Below are 18,963 nucleotides of genomic sequence, written 5' to 3'. Positions count from 1 at the left end.
TGTAGCAGGATGGCGTGATTAGAATTCAGATGCTTGGTAACTGGTTCATACTTAGGACCACTGCTGTGTCCCGAGGTCATGTGATTCCCCCCTTTGAAATCATTGGACCGGAAAACCAGTTTTACTTAACCATCGGATTTTGAACTTACCAACTGCAGCGAGTCACTTAACAATGGTGGCAAGTAAGGTCGTAAAATGAGGCAAAAACTCACTTAACAAATGTCTCGCGTCACAACAGCAATTTTGAGCTCGATCGTGGTCGTAAGTCGAGGATTACCTGTACATTCTGGCATTCTTAAGTAACATCCCGCCCAATATTTCAGTGCATTTCAGAAACACCTAAAACAGATGATTGAAAGCTAATGTTCTGAAATAAGCTAGCTGTCCAATGTTACAAGGTGTGGTGTTTGGAGCTAGAAAGACAAAAGGGGCAGAGGTCACCCAGATACCTGTCTAAGGTGCCCAGTTAGGTCCAGCCCTACTCTTACCTACCCCGACATCTAGTGCAAATAGCAGTTTACAATTGCATGACACACAGCCCTGATAGATATTATTTGACATGCACACATAGTTTTGGAATTGCGTGAGAACTCTGTTGGATGGGATTCACCGGGTAACAGCTTTCAGAATAAAAATTCGGCTAATAGAATTGAAATCCCTAAGTATCTGCCAGTTTAATACAGGTATGGAGAAAACACAGCTATCTAACATGCACATATACTGAAGATCACATCTGTGGGAAATGAAACCTTGAGTTACCCATTTCCCCCACTGATGCGATGGGTCAAGGGCAGCAAATCCAGTGGACTAGAAGACGACTTTTAAGAAAACGTGCCCTTTCTTCCTGGTTTATGTGCTCTTGAGTCTCTGTAGCATGGTAAGGCAACCTTCCTTTCTTCTTTGTACCTATGGATGTTGTATAGAACATGCAAGCAAGGTTGTTTCTTGAAGTGATGTTACTTTATCCAGATAGCTGTTCTTCTCTTAATTCCATCACAGACATCCAAGCCCCGTCAGGTGTGTATTTACAAAATGTTGTGCTTATGAATGTCTTCCCCCCCCCCACCCCTCCTAGAAGATCTGATGGGATCTGCAGATCCTTCACACTGGAAAGAAGTCCAAATTCATTTCTGTTCGTGTTGTTGTTGAGGTTGCGAATGTAAAGGAGGGGGAGAGCATTGATACGATTCATTTGGAAGATGTGAGCGAGAAAGACCGAGAGGGATCGTAGTTACGACTCGATGTTGAACGCTTTTAATAGCACATCCAGGTCACCCACATTGGCAGCCTGAAAGAGTTCTGGCTGGTCCATCATAGACAACGCAATCCGGAGAGCAGCCCAAATATTACCTGAAATTACCGGCTGAGACACCTGCTGTTGATTCCGACTCTTGCGTTGCAGATTGAGAGCTGTGAGGAAGTTGCTCACCGCCTCTCTGCAGGTTAGGAAAACAAAACAACAACAAAACATGGGCAAAAATAATCCACACTTTCCACAATATCTAACCACCAAAATAGTCAAAGCACTACTCAAGTGACCCTAAGGACACAGATAAACCTCCAAGGGCTTCAACGACCCTCTAAAAAGGATGCAAATGACCAGCTGTCTGCAAGGACTATAAATCCTGCCATTCCCCACTGTCCTGTCAGAGCAGAAGAAGCTTCTTGGATGAGAAGTGAAACCTCTTCAAAGAAGAAAACAAATAAGTCCAGTTGCCTCCTGAAAAAGCACCTTCAGGACAACCATGACCTGGATGACTGAGACTGTCTACAGACTCTCAGCTGTAGAGATGAAGACCCTTTGAGATGAACACCCTTTGCATTGTGTGGGAGTAGGAATGGATCTCCAGATGGGGAAAAAACTGCAGACTATAGGAACCAGGAACACTTACTCAGGTGACCCTCAGGACACAGATAAACCTCCAAGTGGCCTCAATGACCCTCTAAAAAGGATGCAAATGACCAGCTGTCTGCAAGGACTATAAATCCTGCCATTCCCCACTATCCTGTCAGAGCTGATGAAGCTTCTTGGATGAGAAGCGAAACATCTTCAAAGAAAAAACAAGGAAGTCCAGTTGCCTCCTGAAAAAAGCCCCTTTGGGACAGCCATGACCTGGATGACTGAGAATCTCTGCAGACCTTTAGCCATACAATTTGGGATGAACATTCCTTTGAATGGTGTGGGAGTAGGAATGGATTTCCAGAGGCGGGGAAATTGCAGACTACAGGAACCAGGAGCACTTACTCAGGTGACCATAAGGGCACAGACAAACCTCCAAGTGGCCTGAATGACCCTCTAAAAGGATGCAAATGACCAGCTGTCTGCAAGGAATATAAATCCTGCCATTCCCCACTATCCTGTCAGAGCTGAAGAAGCTTCTTGGATGAGAAGCGAAACCACTTCAAAAGGAAAAAAAACACAAGAACATCCAGTTGCCTCCTGAAAAAGCACCTTTGGGACAATCATGGTCTGGATGACTTAGAATCTCTACAAACCAAAATGCATATGGGCCTGCTTACCTGTATGCACCTAGGTTGATGCAGCTGATTCCTAAATTGTATCTAGATCTTATAAAGCCAGGTTGAATCTCTAAGGCTCGAGTGTAGGCTTCTACCGCTTCTTCACTTCGATCCCCATTTGCTAAGGTTGCGCCTAGACGGTTCCACAGCGAATAATCCTGACAAGACAACAACAATTTAGGTGTAATCAGTGGTGGGATTCAGCCAGTTCGCACCACTTCGGGTGAACTGGTTGTTAACTTTCTGAGCAGTTTGGTGAACTGGTTGTTGGAAGAAATCGTTAGGGCAGAGAATGGGTTGTTAAAATATTTGAATCATTGAGTATAATACTTGTGCATCAAGTACTTTGATATGGTTTTTTTTGCTCATTCTGTTATCAGAGGTAGGTTCCTACTGGGTTTGGACCGGTTCGGCCAAACCGGTAGTAATTTGGCGGCCTTGGTCGCTGGAACCGGCAGTGACCCAGGCTTGCCACGCCCCCGGACCGGTTCTCCTGGTGGCGCCATCTTGTTTTTTGCTTCTGCACATGCACAGAGCAATTTTAGTGGTACTGCACATGGGTGCACAGCACGCATCAAGAGCATGTGCGTGCCGTGCCCCTGGGCAAACCAGCAGTAGCGGCTGCTGGAACCCACCCCTGAATGATATGGGTGGTAATAGTAAGTGTCTTCTCCTTTCACTAGTATGACATGTAACTCAATATTATTTTCTGAGATTGTCTGAAATGTTATAGGGTTTCCTGCGTGACTAGGGGGCTGGATTAGAAGACCTCCAAGGTCCCTTCCAGCTGAGTCCTGTTTCCGAATTCTGAATTCAAGATAATTTTCTGAGATTTACTCCTAATTTTTTTTGTTAGGCAAGCCAGAATTGGAAGAAGAGCTGTCACAGAAAGGAAGGGGCCAATCTGTTTTCAAAGTGCCTGAAGGCCAGACAAAGGATAATGGGTGGAAACTGATCAAGGAGAAATTCAACCTAGAATTAAGGATATTTTTTTCTGACAGCGAGAACAATCAACCCATGAAACAGAAGTTGCCTTTGGAAGTTCATCACTGGAGGCTTTCAAGAAGAGACTGGACTGCCATTTGTCAGAAATGGTGTAGGGTCTTCTGCTTGGGGGGGGGCTGGACTAGATGACCTACAAGGTCCCTTACAACTCTGTTAATCTGCTAAACTATTTAAACTACTGTATTTTTCGGAGTATAAGACACACCTTTTTTTCCTCAAAAAAGGGTGAAAATCTGGGTGCGTCTTATACACTGAATACAGCATTTTTGGCCTCCCGAAATGGCCGTGCATAGCCTTTAGGAGGCTTCCAGAGTGCTCCTGGGGGCTGGGGAGGGGGGCATTTGCCCAGGTTCACCTGGTCCATCAGTTACGACCCTACCTGAATTGGGAGGCTCTCACAACAGTCACTCGAGCCCTTGTGATCTCTAGGCTGGAATACTGCAATGTGCTCTACATGGGGCTGCCCTTGAAGTGCATCCGGCGACTGCAGTTAGTTCAGAATGCGGCCGCGCGAGTGATAGTGGGCGCACCGCGGTTCGCCCACATAACACCCATCCTCCGCGAGCTGCACTGGCTACCTGTTGATCTCCAGGTGCGCTTCAGGGTACTGATGACCACCTTTAAAGCCCTTCATGGTAGTGGATCTGAGTACTTGAGAGACCGCCTTCTGCCGATTACCTCCCTCCGACCGACAAGATCGCACAGACTGGGCCTCCTCCGAATCCCATCCGCCAGTCAATGTCGACTGGCGACTACACGGAGGAGAGCCTTTTCTGTTGCAGCTCCGACCCTGTGGAACGATCTCCCCGTCGAGATACGCACCCTCACCACCGTCCAGGCCTTCCGCGCAGCCCTCAAGACCTGGCTCTCCCAACAGGCCTGGGGATAAGTCTCTAATTTGCCCCACCCGAGTGTTGAATGTTGTATGCAAGTTGTGTTTTTATTACTTTATTTGTTTGTATATTGTTTGTTTTGATTTGCACCCCCTCCCTGGTGATTGTAAGCCGCCCTGAGTCCCCTCAGGGAAAAGGGCGGCCTATAAACCCTAATAAAATGAAATAAAATAAAAAAAATGAAAAATAGGCTGTTTTTTTCTCATTTTTGCTCCCCCAGCCCCCAGGAGCACTCTATAAAAGGGGCTTGAAATTAATGATTCACTTTAGGCACTTTAATAGCTAAAGCGAACACTAATTAATAGTTTAAAGGGCATTGGGCAATAGAAATAAACATTTTAATGCCAAACTTACCTCTGGGCGCACAGTGAGGGCTGCATTGAATGCATCTATTGCTCTGTTAAATTCCCCATTCAGATGGAAGAGCACTCCAAGTCCCGTCTGCAAGTCGGGGTCAATCAATTCACCATTATGATGAGCTCCTTCAAGAAATAACTCCTTCACTTCTTCCAGCAGGGAACTAGAAATAGCGCCGGGTAGAGATAAAGGTAGAGTAATACAAGAGCAATGAAACTATGGCCCGGGGGGGTCTCAGAACAGATGGTAGAATTCATTTGCTCCCATGTCTCCCTCCCTTTTTTTCATGGAAAACACGATTTAAATTCAGGCTGAGTTGGGTGATGTTTCAGTGTCCCAATTTTTTTTCCTTGTAAATCGGGTAATCCGGGATTATTGTTACCTTTCATCCGCTGTCTTCGACATCCTCCTGGGCAATGCCGGAGAACCTTTCTTGCTTCTGAAGAGAAATCTGTACTTGGGATTCTGTTTGATCCAGCCTCTCAAGACTTCACAGGCCTCCTGCTGGTGGCCAGTGTTTGTGAAGCTCACGGCTAAGGCCATGAGGGCTTTCAGGTTGTTTGGCTGAAGCTCTAAGCACCTTGAGCAGAGGAAAAAGGAAACTTGCTTAAGCAGATGGTTCTCAGTGGGCTGAAGAGATGGACTTACGATCACCAAGGCCCAGTGGTGGGTTTCAAAAATTGTTCGAACCTACTCTGTGGGTGTGGCCTCCTTTATGGGAGTGGCTTGCCACCCATGTGACCAGATGGGAGTGGCTTGCCGCCCATGTGACCAGATATGAAGATGCCGACGACACTTGTCAGAACCACCTTAAATTACCTCACACACAGCACTGGCATGCATAAGAATATGAGGTAAACTTGTTTTTTAAAAGGCATCTTTGGTTTGCGTTAAAACAACTTCAACACACGCAATGTTCTGATTGCACCACAAACGCAGTAGTCATCCTTACCTTTCACAGAGGCACTGAGTTTTATAAATATGAGCATGATAGTGTAGAATAATCATATCCAAGGACCAGTGGTGGGTTTCAAAAATTTTTGGAAGCTCTTCTGTAGGCGTGGCCTGCTTTCCGGGTCCACTGGTGGAACCTCTTCTAACCGGTTCGGTAGATTTGACGAACCGGTTCTACCGAATAGGTGCGAACTGGTAGGAACCCACCTCTGCCAAGGCCTCTTGCTCTATAGCAACCAGGGGTGGGCTGCTGGTGGTTTGCATGGGTTCGGGTGATCCTCTAGATAGGATTCTGCCCGGTTCAGTGAATCTCCAAATGCCACCCCTGGTTGGCCCCGCCTAACCCTCCCCTCCCAGGAGTCTCCACATGGCCCGTTCATCATTCCAGGTAAGTGCAGGGCCTGCGTAGAGGCTCGGGGAGGGCGAAAAATGGACACTCTGGAAACGGGCCTGTTTCTGTATTGTATTGTATTGTATTTAATAGATTTATAGGCCGCCCAATCCCGGAGGACTCCGGGCGGCTTACAGAAAAGAAACAAATCTTAAAAATAAAGAATTTAAAAAAAAACAGAGAAGATAGATTAAAACCTCATCATGCACCCAATCTGGTCAGGGCTGGTCCTGGGTCATGAGGTCAACAGTCCCAGGCCTGCCGGAATAGCCAGGTTTTGATAGCCTTTCGGAAGGCCATGAGAGTGGGTAGGGTCCGGATCTCTGGGGGTAGTTCATTCCATAGGGCCGGAGCGGCTACAGAGAAGGCCCTCCTCCGGGGAGCCACCAGCCAACATTGTCTGGCTGATGGCACCTGAAGAAGTCCCACCCTGTGCGATCTTATCTTTCGAACTGCCAGGTTGGCAGAAGCTGGGACAAGTAACGGGAGCTCACTCCATTGTGCGGCACTAGGGATTCGAACCACCGAACTGCCAACCTTTCTGGTTGACAAGCTCAGTGTTTTAGCCACTGAGCCACTGCATCTCTTCATTAAACTAGACGTAGTTTAAGGAATGACCAATTCCAGGGACTGGTCTTCATAAGTTTTAGCCTCCAGTCCCCTAAAGATATGTCCATGATTTACCGGGACTCCCTCTTTCCCTCTGAAAGCAATAAGGTACCCACTGGGCACATAAAACCAACAGTCATTAGCATCACTTACCGTTGGAGGGCAACTATGGCTCCCTGTTCATTTTCATTTTCTGCTTGGGTTATTCCAAGAAACTGCCAGGCCTGCAAAATGGGAAGTGTGAGCATTATACCATGCTAGGTATCAGCATAATAAACTCTGGGAAATTATTTTGTTATGAATGCCATGTCGGTCTTTATTTTAAAAAGCAAGGCTGAAAAAAAAGTGTGCTTTATTCTGGCAAGATTGATGTCAAGCTCAGAAATAAAAAAAAGATACACTGGGGTTCTAAGCAGTTTCCTTTAGATTTCTACAGACAGAGATCTTGCTAAACTAAAGCAGACTACTTGGACCATTAAACCTATATACAGGGAGTTCTTAGGGAGGAGCTTTCTTCACTCTCTTCTCCCACACAAACCATCTAAATTCCTCTGACATGCAACCCCTCCTTCCTGGGAATCCAGACTACATTCCACCACATTACCCCCTCCATTCTAAATCCTGAATGTCGACTTCAGAACCAATCAAGAAGATGTCGATTCTGACTGGACACAAGGATATGGTGCTCAAGGGAATGTAAAACAGTGTTATCACATTCAAATTATATATAAGTGAGAAAGCACCAAGGCTATGAAATATACCGTATTTTTCGGATTATAAGACGCACCTGACTATAAGACGCACCTCTGCATGCCTCATTTTTGGCCCTTTTGGGGGCCTCTTTTCGGCTCTTTTCCAGCCTTTCTTCTACCCATTTTTGACATGTTTTGGGGGCTTTTGGGCCTGTTTTTGAGGCCTTTTTGCCCCGTTTTTGAGGCATTTCTTGGCCCATTTTCAAGGGTTTTTTTTGGCCCGTTTTTGAGGCTTTTTGGGTCTGTTGGGGGAGGGTTTGACACATTTGGGGGGCTTTTTGGTCCATTTTTTAGGCTTCTTTTGGCCCATTTTTGAGGCTTTTTGGCCCATTTTCAAGGCTTTTCTTGGTCCATTTTCAAAGCCTTTTCCAGCCCCTTTTAAGACTTTTCTTGGCCCATTTTGAGGCTTTTCTTGGCCTGTTTTTGAGGCTTTTGGGGGGCATTTTTGAGGCTTTTTTGGCCCATTTTTGAGGCTTTTTGGCCCATTTTCAAGGCTTTTCTTGGTCCATTTTCAAAGCCTTTTCCAGCCCCTTTTAAGACTTTTCTTGGCCCATTTTGAGGCTTTTCTTGGCCTGTTTTTGAGGCTTTTGGGGGCCATTTTTGAGGCTTTTTTAGCCCAGTTTTGAGGCTTTTTTCAGCCCAGGTAGAAAAAAGGCATCAAAAACGGCCTGAATAAAGCCTAAGAAACTGCAGAAAAAACAATTACTGCCAACCTGCCTTCCATTGACGACTTGTATACTGCACAAGTAAAAAAGGGGGCTTTTTGACTCCTCACATTCTGAACAGTTGAAATTGTTTCAACTCCTACCCTCAAAACGACGCTATAGGGCACTGCACCCCAAGACAATTAGACACAAGAACAGTTTTCCCCAAACTCCATCTCTTTGCTAAACAAATAATTCCCTCACCGCTGTCAAACTATTCATTAAGGCTGCATTACTATTACTATTAGTCTTCTCATCATTCCTATCACCCACCTTCTCCCACTTATGACTGCAGGACTGTAACTTTGTTGCTTGTATTTATATTGATACTGATTGTTTCCTAATTGCTTATTTGTACCCTATGACTATCATTAAGTGTTGTACCTTATGAGTCGATGAATGTATCTTGTCTTTTTATGTACACTGAGAGGATATGCACCAAAGACAAACTCCTTGTGTGTCCAATCACACTTGGCCAATAAAGAATTCTGTTCTGTTCTGTTCTGTTCTGTTCTGTTCTGTTCTGTTCTACTCTACTCTACTCTACTCTACTCTACTCTACTCTACTCATCAAATAATACTCTAATCAAGGCATTAATAAAGGAGAACACCACACCTCCACCAAAACTGGAGGGGCAAGCTAATGTTTATCAACAGAGAGCAAACCCCACATTGATGATGTTACCTAGTTGGGCAATTAAAAGTCTGCACGCAAACAACCAAGCTCAGAGAGCACCAAGAAACCCAAAGCTGTTTCTTCACAACTGATAAAAGACTCTGAAGGGAATTTTAACTAGTTCCAGATATTCAACAGGGTAGATACCTCAGCATCATGTGGGTCTTGGAGAATAGCTGCCTCTAAATATAGGATGGTGAGGGGCAAATCTCCTTCCCTCAGTTTCTTTAGTCCCTCTTCAAAAGCACCAGGCCAATCTTTGAAGGGATTTTCGGTGTGAAAGTAATAACCCTGAAAAAGAAAATTAAAGTGTTGGCAGTTAGATAGGGACACTTACCTAGAAAACTATCCACATGATCGTATGGAGATCTATTCACAAGAAAGTCTCAGGGAGCCTGGGAATAAAATTTGACTACCTTAAAATGAAATTACATGGGATTGTGGAAATACCATTCCCAAGAAAACATAAATTGAGATTTGAAAGAGACACCTATAACAATAGAAAAAGAAAGGGAGGGAAGAAGGAAGGAGAGGAGAGGAGGAAGGAAGTAGTGAAAAGAGGGAAGAAAGAAGGGAAAGGAGAGGAGGATGGAAGGGAGAGAAAGAGAGATAGTAGGGAAGGAAGAGGAAGAGTGGAGGAGAGGTAAGGGAAGAAGAAAGAGATAAGGAAAGGTGGGTAGAAGGGAGAGTAAGAGAAGGAGAGGAAGGAGGAAGGGAGAAAAAAGAGAAGGAGAGAGAGTAGGAGGGGGAAGAGAGAGGGTAAGAGTAGGAGAGAGGTAAGGGAAGGAAGAAGGGGAAGGAGAGGAGGTAGGAAGGAAGTAGAGAAGGAAGGGAGAGAGAAAAGAAAAGAAAGAGAAAATAAGGTGGTGTCATAATAGATGCTTGGGATGGTAAACAATACAACCCAAACTGTACTCTATAATCTCTTAAAGGGAATAACAATAGTATAAGATTGGCAAAGAAAAAGAATAACCATGTGAATGTTTACCTGGAATTGTATGTGTATATATAGCACATTAGAGATAAACAATATTTGGTTATAAATAGCTAACTATGGAAAGGGAAAACACTAACTGCAAAGAAACCGATACGGAACTGCTGTATGATATGTGATGGAACTTCTTGTTCCTATGTTGTCTTAAGTCATGTGTTTGTTCTTGTTGATGTGTTTATGTGTGTAAAATAAAAACTTTAAATTTTTTTTAAAAAAATCAAATCGTCGATTGCCTTTCATTTATCCAGGAAGGTATTTTTGGTAAGTGTCTGAATAGCTTGCACATTATTTTATGCAATGCAGGGGGTTATTTTCAGCAATGGGACTACAGCAATGTTAGCGAAACTTTTTGGGCCTGAGTGCTGAAACGGGAGTGCACACATGCACGCAGGGGGGGCACCAGAAAGTGGAAGAACAGCTCCCTGTCGCATGTGTCAGGAGTGCCAGAAACTGGAAGAGCAGTTCACCGGAGCGCGCATGCGCATGCTGATAAGCCGATCTTCTGGTTTCTGGTCAGGGGTGGGTTCCTGCCAGTTCTAACATCTTCTATAGAAGAGGTTCCACAAATCTACAGTGCCATTTAGAACCGGTTCCAGCTCCCTCCACTCGCCCGTCCACACATCATCAAGATGAAGAGCGAGAGGAGGAATTCTGGGAGTTGAAGTCCACAAGTCTTAAAGCTGTCAAGTTTGAACACCCCTGGGTTTTTTTTCTAAAGGGTTAGGGGTGCCAGGGTCTTGTAACTTGACATCTTTAAGACTTGCATGCTTCAAAGAGTTTCTGAGCCAACATTTTGGTTGCTAAGCAAGAGCGTTATTAAGTGAGTTTCACCACATTTTACAAGCTGGCCACGCCCACCCAATCACATGGCTGGCAAGACACGCCCACCTGGTCACATGGCTGACAAGCCACTCCCACAAAGCAGGCCACACCTACAGAAGAGGTTCTAATTTTTTTTTGAAACCCACCACTGTTTCTGGTGTGCATGAGCGCATGAAGATCAGCTGGCCAGCATGCATGCACGTACCAGGAACTGCAAGCTCAGCTTCCTGGTGCGCACATGTGCACCATGGAGTTGCTCTTCCAGTTTCACACATGTGCAAAACCAGCTGGCCAACGTGCACGCACGCACTTGTACCCTGAAGAACAATGGGCAACAGCTGGTGTGCCTGGAGAGATGGCTCTGGAGCTGGAACGAAAGATGGGAGTTCAATCCCACTCCATATGCAGCACTTGGGTCTCGAACATGGGCTTGCTAACCTCCATCCCAGCATCCTAACCATGTAAGCCACCATAATCCACAGAAAGGGGTTTATTGAAAAAGATCCATGGTGTTCTGACCTAGGCTTCCACAGCAGCACGGAGCCGAGTCCTCGTCCCAATAAACCCCTTTCATTTAATTTACAGTGAATTCCTCTCCAGCAAAGTCTTTCCTCTCCCACAGTCTTTCAAGATAGTTCACAATTACCGACCTTTATCAGGCTTGGAGAGTGTCCAGGTCGATATCTCTCAGACGCCACAATACTTGGCAAGAATGCAGGAATGAACTAATTGTCTCCTGCAAACACCCATTCCCCTTTCGCTCCTCTTTTATTTTCTCTGGGAGGGGCCATTCACCATCCACCTGTTGCTTTACTCCCAAGTCGACCCTGTTCCTTAGCTGTTCCCTTCATCTGACAACTCTGTGTATGAGCACACTGGGAACAGGCTCCAGCTGTTGGCCTGCCTCTCTGCTGTCTGACTCTGACAACAGCTGATAACTGTCGGACGGCCCTGGCCCCATCTTTGCCTCTGATGCAGAGCCCTCATCAGAGTCTTCCCCTGACTCCAGAACTGGCCCATGTTCCTCTCCGATCTTCTCATTGTCCGAATCTGCTGCCAGCTCTGCTGGCCCCTGGCAGGCCACAACACATGGTAGGAGGTATTATCATGGAGGAAAGTGTTTCTACATATTAGGTGCCTTGAAGAGAAGGCCCATTTTCTAGGTCTCAAGAAGTGACCATTTTTAATTCAGAGCATGCCAACTGTACGAGATCATACAAATGACTGGGATAGATGGTCCTTTAGATAACCAGGTCCTAGGTGATGATGTGCAAATTTGCCTTTTACTTATCTTGGACTACCATAAAGATATTCTTCTCCGTTCTTCCACAATCCCAGCTTACCTTCTCATTAATGGAGACGGCCACTTGTCCTTGTGTTTCTTGGCTGTCTGAAATCCACTTTCTCCGAGCCATTTCTTCCCACTCTGCCTGCATCTTGTCCCAAAACTCTGTGTCTGACTAAGGAGAAAGGAACCAAACAAACAAGCATGAAACATGGAAGAAGTAGAATGGAACAAACAATTCCTTTAGCCCAAGGGGTCGCCAATCTGGGCAACTTTAGGACTTGTGGACTTCAACTCCAGAATTCCTCAGCCAGCGCATTGAGTTGAAGTCCACAAGTCCTAAAGTCGCCAAGGTTGGGACCCCTGCTTTAGCCTAAGGTAGGAGTGTTAAACTCGATTTCATTGAGGGCCGCATCAAGGTTGTGCTTGACCTTTGGGGCTTGGGGGTGTGGCAGAGGGCATGGCCAGGGCCAGCCCGATGCCCCTCATGTGGGGGGCATCTGGGGTGGTCTGAGCGCTCTGTTTTCGGTTGCAAAGGCCTCCTGCAACTGCCAGCAAAAATGGAGCTGGGCCAATCACCAGGAGACTGGGAGTTCTAGCCTTAAATAAATAAATAAATAAATAAATAAATAAATAAATAAATGCAACACAACTGGATAAATGAATGAACTAATACATATATTTATTCCTTGCTATTTGTCATTATTAAGCCTATATTTTTATTTCCCCAACAATAATATTGTGGTTTTTTTTTTCCCCTAGTGATTATGGAAATACTCTAACAAATGGTGTCATTTATACATACAGTGTTTCTTTTCCTTCCTTCCCTCCCTTCCCTTTTTCCTTTCATTTCCTCTTCCCTTTCCTCCTTTCCTTTCCTTCCCTCCCTTCCCTTTTTCCTTTCCTTTCCTCTTCCCTTTCCTTTCCTCCTTTCCTTTCCTTCCCTCCCTTCCCTTTTTCCTTTCGTTTCCTCTTCCCTTTCCTTTCCTCCTTTCCTTTCCTTCCCTCCCTTCCCTTTTTCCTTTCCTTTCCTCTTCCCTTTCCTTTCCTCCTTTCCTTTCCTTCCCTCCCTTCCCTTTTTCCTTTCGTTTCCTCTTTCCTTTCCTTCTTTCCTTTCATTTCCTTCCCTTCCCTCCCTTCCCTTCCCTTCCCCTTTTAAAATCCACTCTATCTAGAAATAAATTACCGCTCTAACTAATGGTCCTTTCCACCCCTATCCTGAATACTATAGTAAAAAATTGTTCTACTTATCTCTTTAAGTAAAGTATTTTAGAGAAGGATGCTATTAAAAACAGCCTCTTTATTTTTGACTCTATGTTTTGTAATTGAATAGCATAATCACTAGCACTTTATGGATATGTGGAATCTAAGCCTGGTATAGGGGGAAAAAAGCTCAGCTCTCTCACATAGCTAAGAAAATCTTAAAAGGCCCAATATTATGCATTCTGTTCTTAGAAAGGGAGGGGGGATGTTTATGGAATATTGCAAACATTTAGCATTTCTATAGTGCTGCCAGACCATTTCATGTTATCTCAATAGTTCCTTATTATTTCATTTATAATGCCCCTAAGACCATTTTCCAGACAGAAAATGCAATTTAAATAGTCCATACCAGGTCCTGAAAAACAGCCAGTCTCTCTGGATAAAGTTTCAATCTACATTTGTGTGCAATGTTAGCCACAAAGGGGGTCAGAAAAATCAAGATGGCGGCTGCTTTTAATTCCCCTCTGCCTGTGGGATTGTGCTTGCATCAACTTTTCCTTCCTTAAAATTTGCATTTATAGAAAGGAAAAGGAAAAAAAAAACCCTAAAGTATTCAAAATATTGCAAGTAGTCCTTGACTTACAACTATAATTGAGCCCACAATTATGGCCGTATGTTGTGACAGTCATTAAGTAGGTCATCACATGACTGAGCAACATTTTTTTTTGCAGCCTTTGAATGAGTGGTCCCCAACCTGTGGGCTATAGCCAATGGTGGGATTCAAATGATTTAACAACCGGTTCTCTGCCCTAATGACCAGCTGGGTAGGTGGGGCTCGGTGGTCATGTGTCTGGGTGGGCGTGGCCAACTCAACATCACTCACACCGATGGGCGCTTCGCCTTAGCTGTGACAATGTCATAAGGGTTAACTGGAGAGGCAGTTTCTATAAGCAGAGCAATAAAGATGAGGCTAGAAACAACACCAGAATGTTTCCTTCCTGCCTTCCTTACAGGATTAGCCCTGTGAAGTGGAAAAAAACAAAAGGAGATTTCTTCCAACAGCCAATTCTCCGAACTGCTTAGTTTAACAACCAGTTCTTTCGAATAGATGCCAACTGGCTAAATCCCAACACTGTGGCCCACTACTGTCTCGTGGCCTATTCACAACTGGGCCACATGAATGGTTGGCTGGCACAGCCCCATTCGCATGACACCCTGGGCACTTGAGGCCTCGCTCGTGCGAGCAATGGGTGCGGCTATCCCCTCACAAAACCATCCCCCTTTCCCCCTCTCCCCCCTCTGGGCTGCAAATCCAGAAAGGTTGGGGAAACTCTGCTTCAAGTGAATGCTCTGGTCATAAAGTGAAGACTGTGGTTGTAAAGTGAGTGCAGCAGTTATTAAGTTAACAATGCAATCATCAAGTGAATCCATTGTTGGCTATAGTTGTTTGTTGTTGTTTTTTTGCCAGAAAACAGAAGTAAACACCTGTTTCTGTCAAACACATCACAAAACACGGTCTCATGATCATGAGATGCTTCACACAGCCACAAATGCAGGACAGTTGCCAAGCGCCCATAATGTGGTCACGTGACTACGAATGGGGCATCAGAACTTCAAATCTGGGTCATAAGTTCTGGTTTGGAGAATCTTGTCAAGGGAAATTAGGAGATTCAGGCAGTTTGAATGAGTTAAAACGATTTATTGCAAACTTAAGCTCTCTAGAAGAATCTGACCAACCAATGGTCAAGGGAAATGAGCGGGAGATAAGAAAGGCATCCAAGGTGGGCTGGACTTAGATCTCTCGTGGGCAGACTTATGACGCATTTGACCCCTCCTTCAGGTTCAATTTGGTCATCTTTTACATCTCCTGTCATAACTTCAAACAATTGCTAAACATATTAACAATATTAACTTCAAACAATTGCTAAACATCCATATTTCTTCCTTAAATTATGTTATTGATCTGGAAAGGAAGAAGGAAGAAGGAAGGAAGGAAGGAAGGAAGGAAGGAAGGAAGGAAGGAAGGAAGGAAGGAAAAATGCTACGTTTCTCACCCCTTCTGCCAATGATCTATGCCAGTGTTTCTCAACCTTGGTGATTTTAAGTCTTGTGGACTTCAACTCCCAGCACTGGCTGGGGGATTCTGGGAGTTGAAGTCCACAGGACTTAAAAGTCACCAAGGTTGAGAAACACTGATCTATGCAAATGATGTTGCGGGGGAGTGTTGTGGGGGATTATGTGCTGCGCCTGCTTAATTGTGAGACAGTCACAAGTTCTGGAAACTGTATTTGCTTATTAAGGGCACAGCACACAGTTCAGTCCAATCTCTGCTAGACTTCAAATGGAAGCACAAGGGGCACATTTTGTAATTATGAGAGAAGAGGAAAACCAGGTGTTTAGGGAGATATTTAACACCACTCTAGCCTCACATATTTACATTGCTTTAATTCAGTTTACTGTGTGCAAACCTGCCCAGGTTTGGACTATTTTAGTGCCATGCATTTAATGGAGATATTTTCTTAACAAGCAATCCCTTCTAGCTGATGGGGTGGTGGGCGGGGGTGGTGGTGAAGAAGAGACAGGACATTTTCTTTTCGCTCCTCTGCTTGGCAAACTGCCACTAAAGTAATTAATTTCTAATTTTATCAGCAAACACACTCTGTGATTTAAGTTCCGTCCCTTCCTGTCCATTTCCAAAGGACTCCAGAATATAAATGTTTTTGCTTTGTTTCGTATCGAATACAAAGAGTAAGCTCAGAATTGGGGCTGTAATAAAGGTTTTCCCTGTGACACCAGTCTACGGAAGTGAAAATTGGATTTTGAAGAAGCCAGCTAGAAAGTGTATTGGTGCTTTTGAACTTTGTTATTGGAAAAGACCGCTGAGAATATCACGCACAGCCAAGGAAACACACAAATTGATCACAAAACAAACTCAACCCAGAATTGTCACTTGAGCCACAAATGGATAGGCTCAAATTGTCATGTTTTGGATACATTTCTATAATGCTAAGCAGGGTTCTTTTACTGCCGGTACACTCAGGGTTTGATGCACACCAGAGGTGGGTTCCTACCAGTTCGCACCTATTCGGTAGAACCGGTTCATCAAATCTACCGAACCGGTTAGAAGAGGTTCCACCAGTGGACCCGGAAAGCAGGCCACACCTACAGAAGAGGTTCCAAAATTTTTTGAAACCCACCACTGGCAAGGATCTTGTAACTTGACAGCTTTAAGACTTGCATGATTCAATGCCAGAGTTTCTGAATAGCTACTTGGACCGACCTAAGTACTAATTCATAATTTCATATCCGGTCACATGGACGGCAAGCCACTCCCATCCGGTCACATGGGTGGCAAGCCACTCCCACAAAGGAGGCCACACCCACAGAGTAGGTTCCAACAATTTTTGAAGCCCACCACTGATGCACACTACGTGTCCATGCGCAAAAGTAAAAAAAAAACAACAACCATTGCTACTATGCATAAGCAGAAGCAAAAATCAAGATGGTAGCCCCTTTGGCGGCACTGATAGAACCAGTTCGGATGTGTGCACGGCTGAGTTACTACCTACTTGGCCAAACCGATAGGAATGCACCTCTGATGCTAAGATAAGTGAAAGGAAACCAGAGAAGGAACATGGCTAGCATGCTGATCTAGTACAAAGGAATAAATAACAACAAGGTCACACCGATATGTTTAGCTAATTGATGTTATTAATAGTCACACCATGCTGTAATTTCCATTGTCTGCCTTTATGAGTGTCTTGTCTTTGAAATGCAGTTTAACCTCTGGTTGTGCTTTGGCACAAGGCTGCTGGGCTTTGTTTGATACCCAGGACATTCTGAACTGGGTCAAACCAGGGGCAACCCACCGGAAGTGGATTCGGGTTAATGTCAGCGTTCCAAATATCACCCAAAATTAAATCAGAGTCCAAGGCAGAACTTTCCTCAAACTTCCAATTTAGTCAGAGAGACATGTTGGCACATCTGTGGAAAACCCGAATCTGAAAGCTTCCTGGGTTTTCCACCCAGTTGAAAGTTCATGATCTTGCCCCCACACCCACAAGTCCGTCACAATCTTTCAATCTTGGACCAATGGTCCAATCTTCCATTGCCATGCTGGCATCTCCATCCATCCATTTCCGGAGAGGTGCAGAGACAAAGAATGACCTTGGGCTTCTAGAAAGGAATGTTTTATTTTGACAACAACACATTCTACTCCTTACTATTCCCCCTCCCAATTATCCTACTAATGAAACAGCAGAGTAAAATAATAGAGAGTGTGGTAGGCCAAAGATCCTAAAAGGAATATGACTGCAGGCCTGACACTCTGATTAGCACCTGCTTGGATTTAGATAAGGGACAACAGAATTCAAGGGAGGTAGGACTTATTTCACTTGTCACTATGTAGGGATTCTAGGCTGATTCCTCTTTTAACGCTGCCCTCAGGTTCTGCCACTCTTTCTCCTACACTATTACAGTACAGGGAGCCCTCAACCTAGAACAGTTCATTTCGTGACAAAGTTACAATGGCACTGAAAAAACTGACTTATGACCATTTTTCACGCTTATGACTCTTGCAGCATCCCCATGGTCCCGTGATTTACATTTGTGACCACTGACTCACATTTATGATGGTTGCAGTGTCCCGTGAGTCATGGGATCACCTTTTGCAACCTTCTGACAAGCAAAATCAACGAGGAAGCCAGATTCACTTAACATTACTAATATTCACTTAGTATTACTAATTGAACCGCTTCAATGATTCACTTAACAACTGTAGCAAGAAAAGCAGAACCACATGGGTTTGTGGTTCTGGGCAGCTGACAACATGGAGTTGAGAGTGGGTGGATTTTTATACCTTCTTTAGGCTTTGCACTCGAGCTTCCTATTCCTGTGCAAGAACATGTATTCTATTGGCTATTGTCAGATTCCTATGGAGCCACGGAGGGGTTATGTAGGGGTCATAGCTGGCTCTATAGGCAAAAAGAGAAAATGCAAATCCTAGGTGTTTGTCTGAGCTAATCTGGTTTACCTCTGTCTTATTTTTTTATCTGAGCCCCCAGGTGAAGTTTGGACTTAACGTAAGTTTGGGCTAGGGGGTCATGCAGGGGCTTGTGTTCTGAAAGGGTGTTGGGCAATTCCTAAGGGCCTTTGTCCTGGGTTGGATCTTGGGTGATGGCTGATTCTAATCCTACCATTCTGCCTTTCTTTCAAAATATCCTGTCTTGAATACCAAATCTGCATTTCTAAAAAGCTGCCTCCTCAGTTTCTGTTCAGGGGCAGGGAGATTGAATCTGCTTTCTGTCTTTTAAGAGCATGTTTTTTTTTTTTAATATTCTCCAAAATATTTCATTCTTTTTTTGGGGAGGGGGGCACTACTATAGTATAACACTACTATAGTTTAGATGGCTCATTATCACATTGTGTTTTTAATCAATGTCCAGAGTTGAGTGGAAGGCAAGGGGCCTATTGCAGGAGATGATTTCTCATTTCAATTGTACTAGTTCTTGAAATGCCAAGGAATACCTCAACTGCAGCTTTAGCGCGTTCAAATTCCTCTTCCATGGAATGATTTCGAGACAGGAGTGGTCCTGCCATCCATTGCTCTTTGGCTGACCGGCCCTGGAAGAACATCACAGTCAGAAAATAAGGCAAACTGAAGCATGATATTCATTGAAAGAGTCAGAATCAGTCAATGCTTAGGGCTAAATTGAAGTTTGTAAATTGAGGTTTATAAAGATATTTTCAAATTGAGCTTAACTCCTAGCGATTGCATCCTTTCATTTTTTTTTTCACTC

The 18,963-nt window shown here is 44.4% G+C and overlaps 1 protein-coding gene across 3 annotated transcripts in view; it reads right to left on the bottom strand.

The window, feature by feature from the left end:
• Window positions 1-655: 655 nt before the first annotated feature.
• Window positions 656-18,963, bottom strand: part of PEX5L (peroxisomal biogenesis factor 5 like) — a 202,319-nt gene continuing 184,011 nt past the window's right edge. For all 3 annotated transcript variants that reach the window (XM_087725198.1, XM_087725199.1, XM_087725200.1), the window contains 8 exons: window positions 18,692-18,787; window positions 12,021-12,137; window positions 9,009-9,152; window positions 6,883-6,953; window positions 5,158-5,355; window positions 4,773-4,938; window positions 2,521-2,678; window positions 656-1,436 (listed from right to left, as the gene is read on the bottom strand). In XM_087725198.1, coding sequence (XP_087581324.1) covers window positions 1,232-1,436; window positions 2,521-2,678; window positions 4,773-4,938; window positions 5,158-5,355; window positions 6,883-6,953; window positions 9,009-9,152; window positions 12,021-12,137; window positions 18,692-18,787 — 1,155 coding nt within the window. In that variant the 3' untranslated portion in view covers window positions 656-1,231. The remainder of the gene's footprint in view (window positions 1,437-2,520; window positions 2,679-4,772; window positions 4,939-5,157; window positions 5,356-6,882; window positions 6,954-9,008; window positions 9,153-12,020; window positions 12,138-18,691; window positions 18,788-18,963) is intronic.

Source organism: Thamnophis sirtalis, unplaced genomic scaffold (genome assembly GCF_051295495.1).
Source record: "Thamnophis sirtalis isolate CommonGarterSnake01/CBP01778 unplaced genomic scaffold, rThaSir2_p1.2 scaffold_11, whole genome shotgun sequence".
Taxonomy (NCBI): Eukaryota; Metazoa; Chordata; class Lepidosauria; order Squamata; family Natricidae; genus Thamnophis; species Thamnophis sirtalis.
This window is presented reverse-complemented; position numbering and strand designations above follow the sequence as displayed.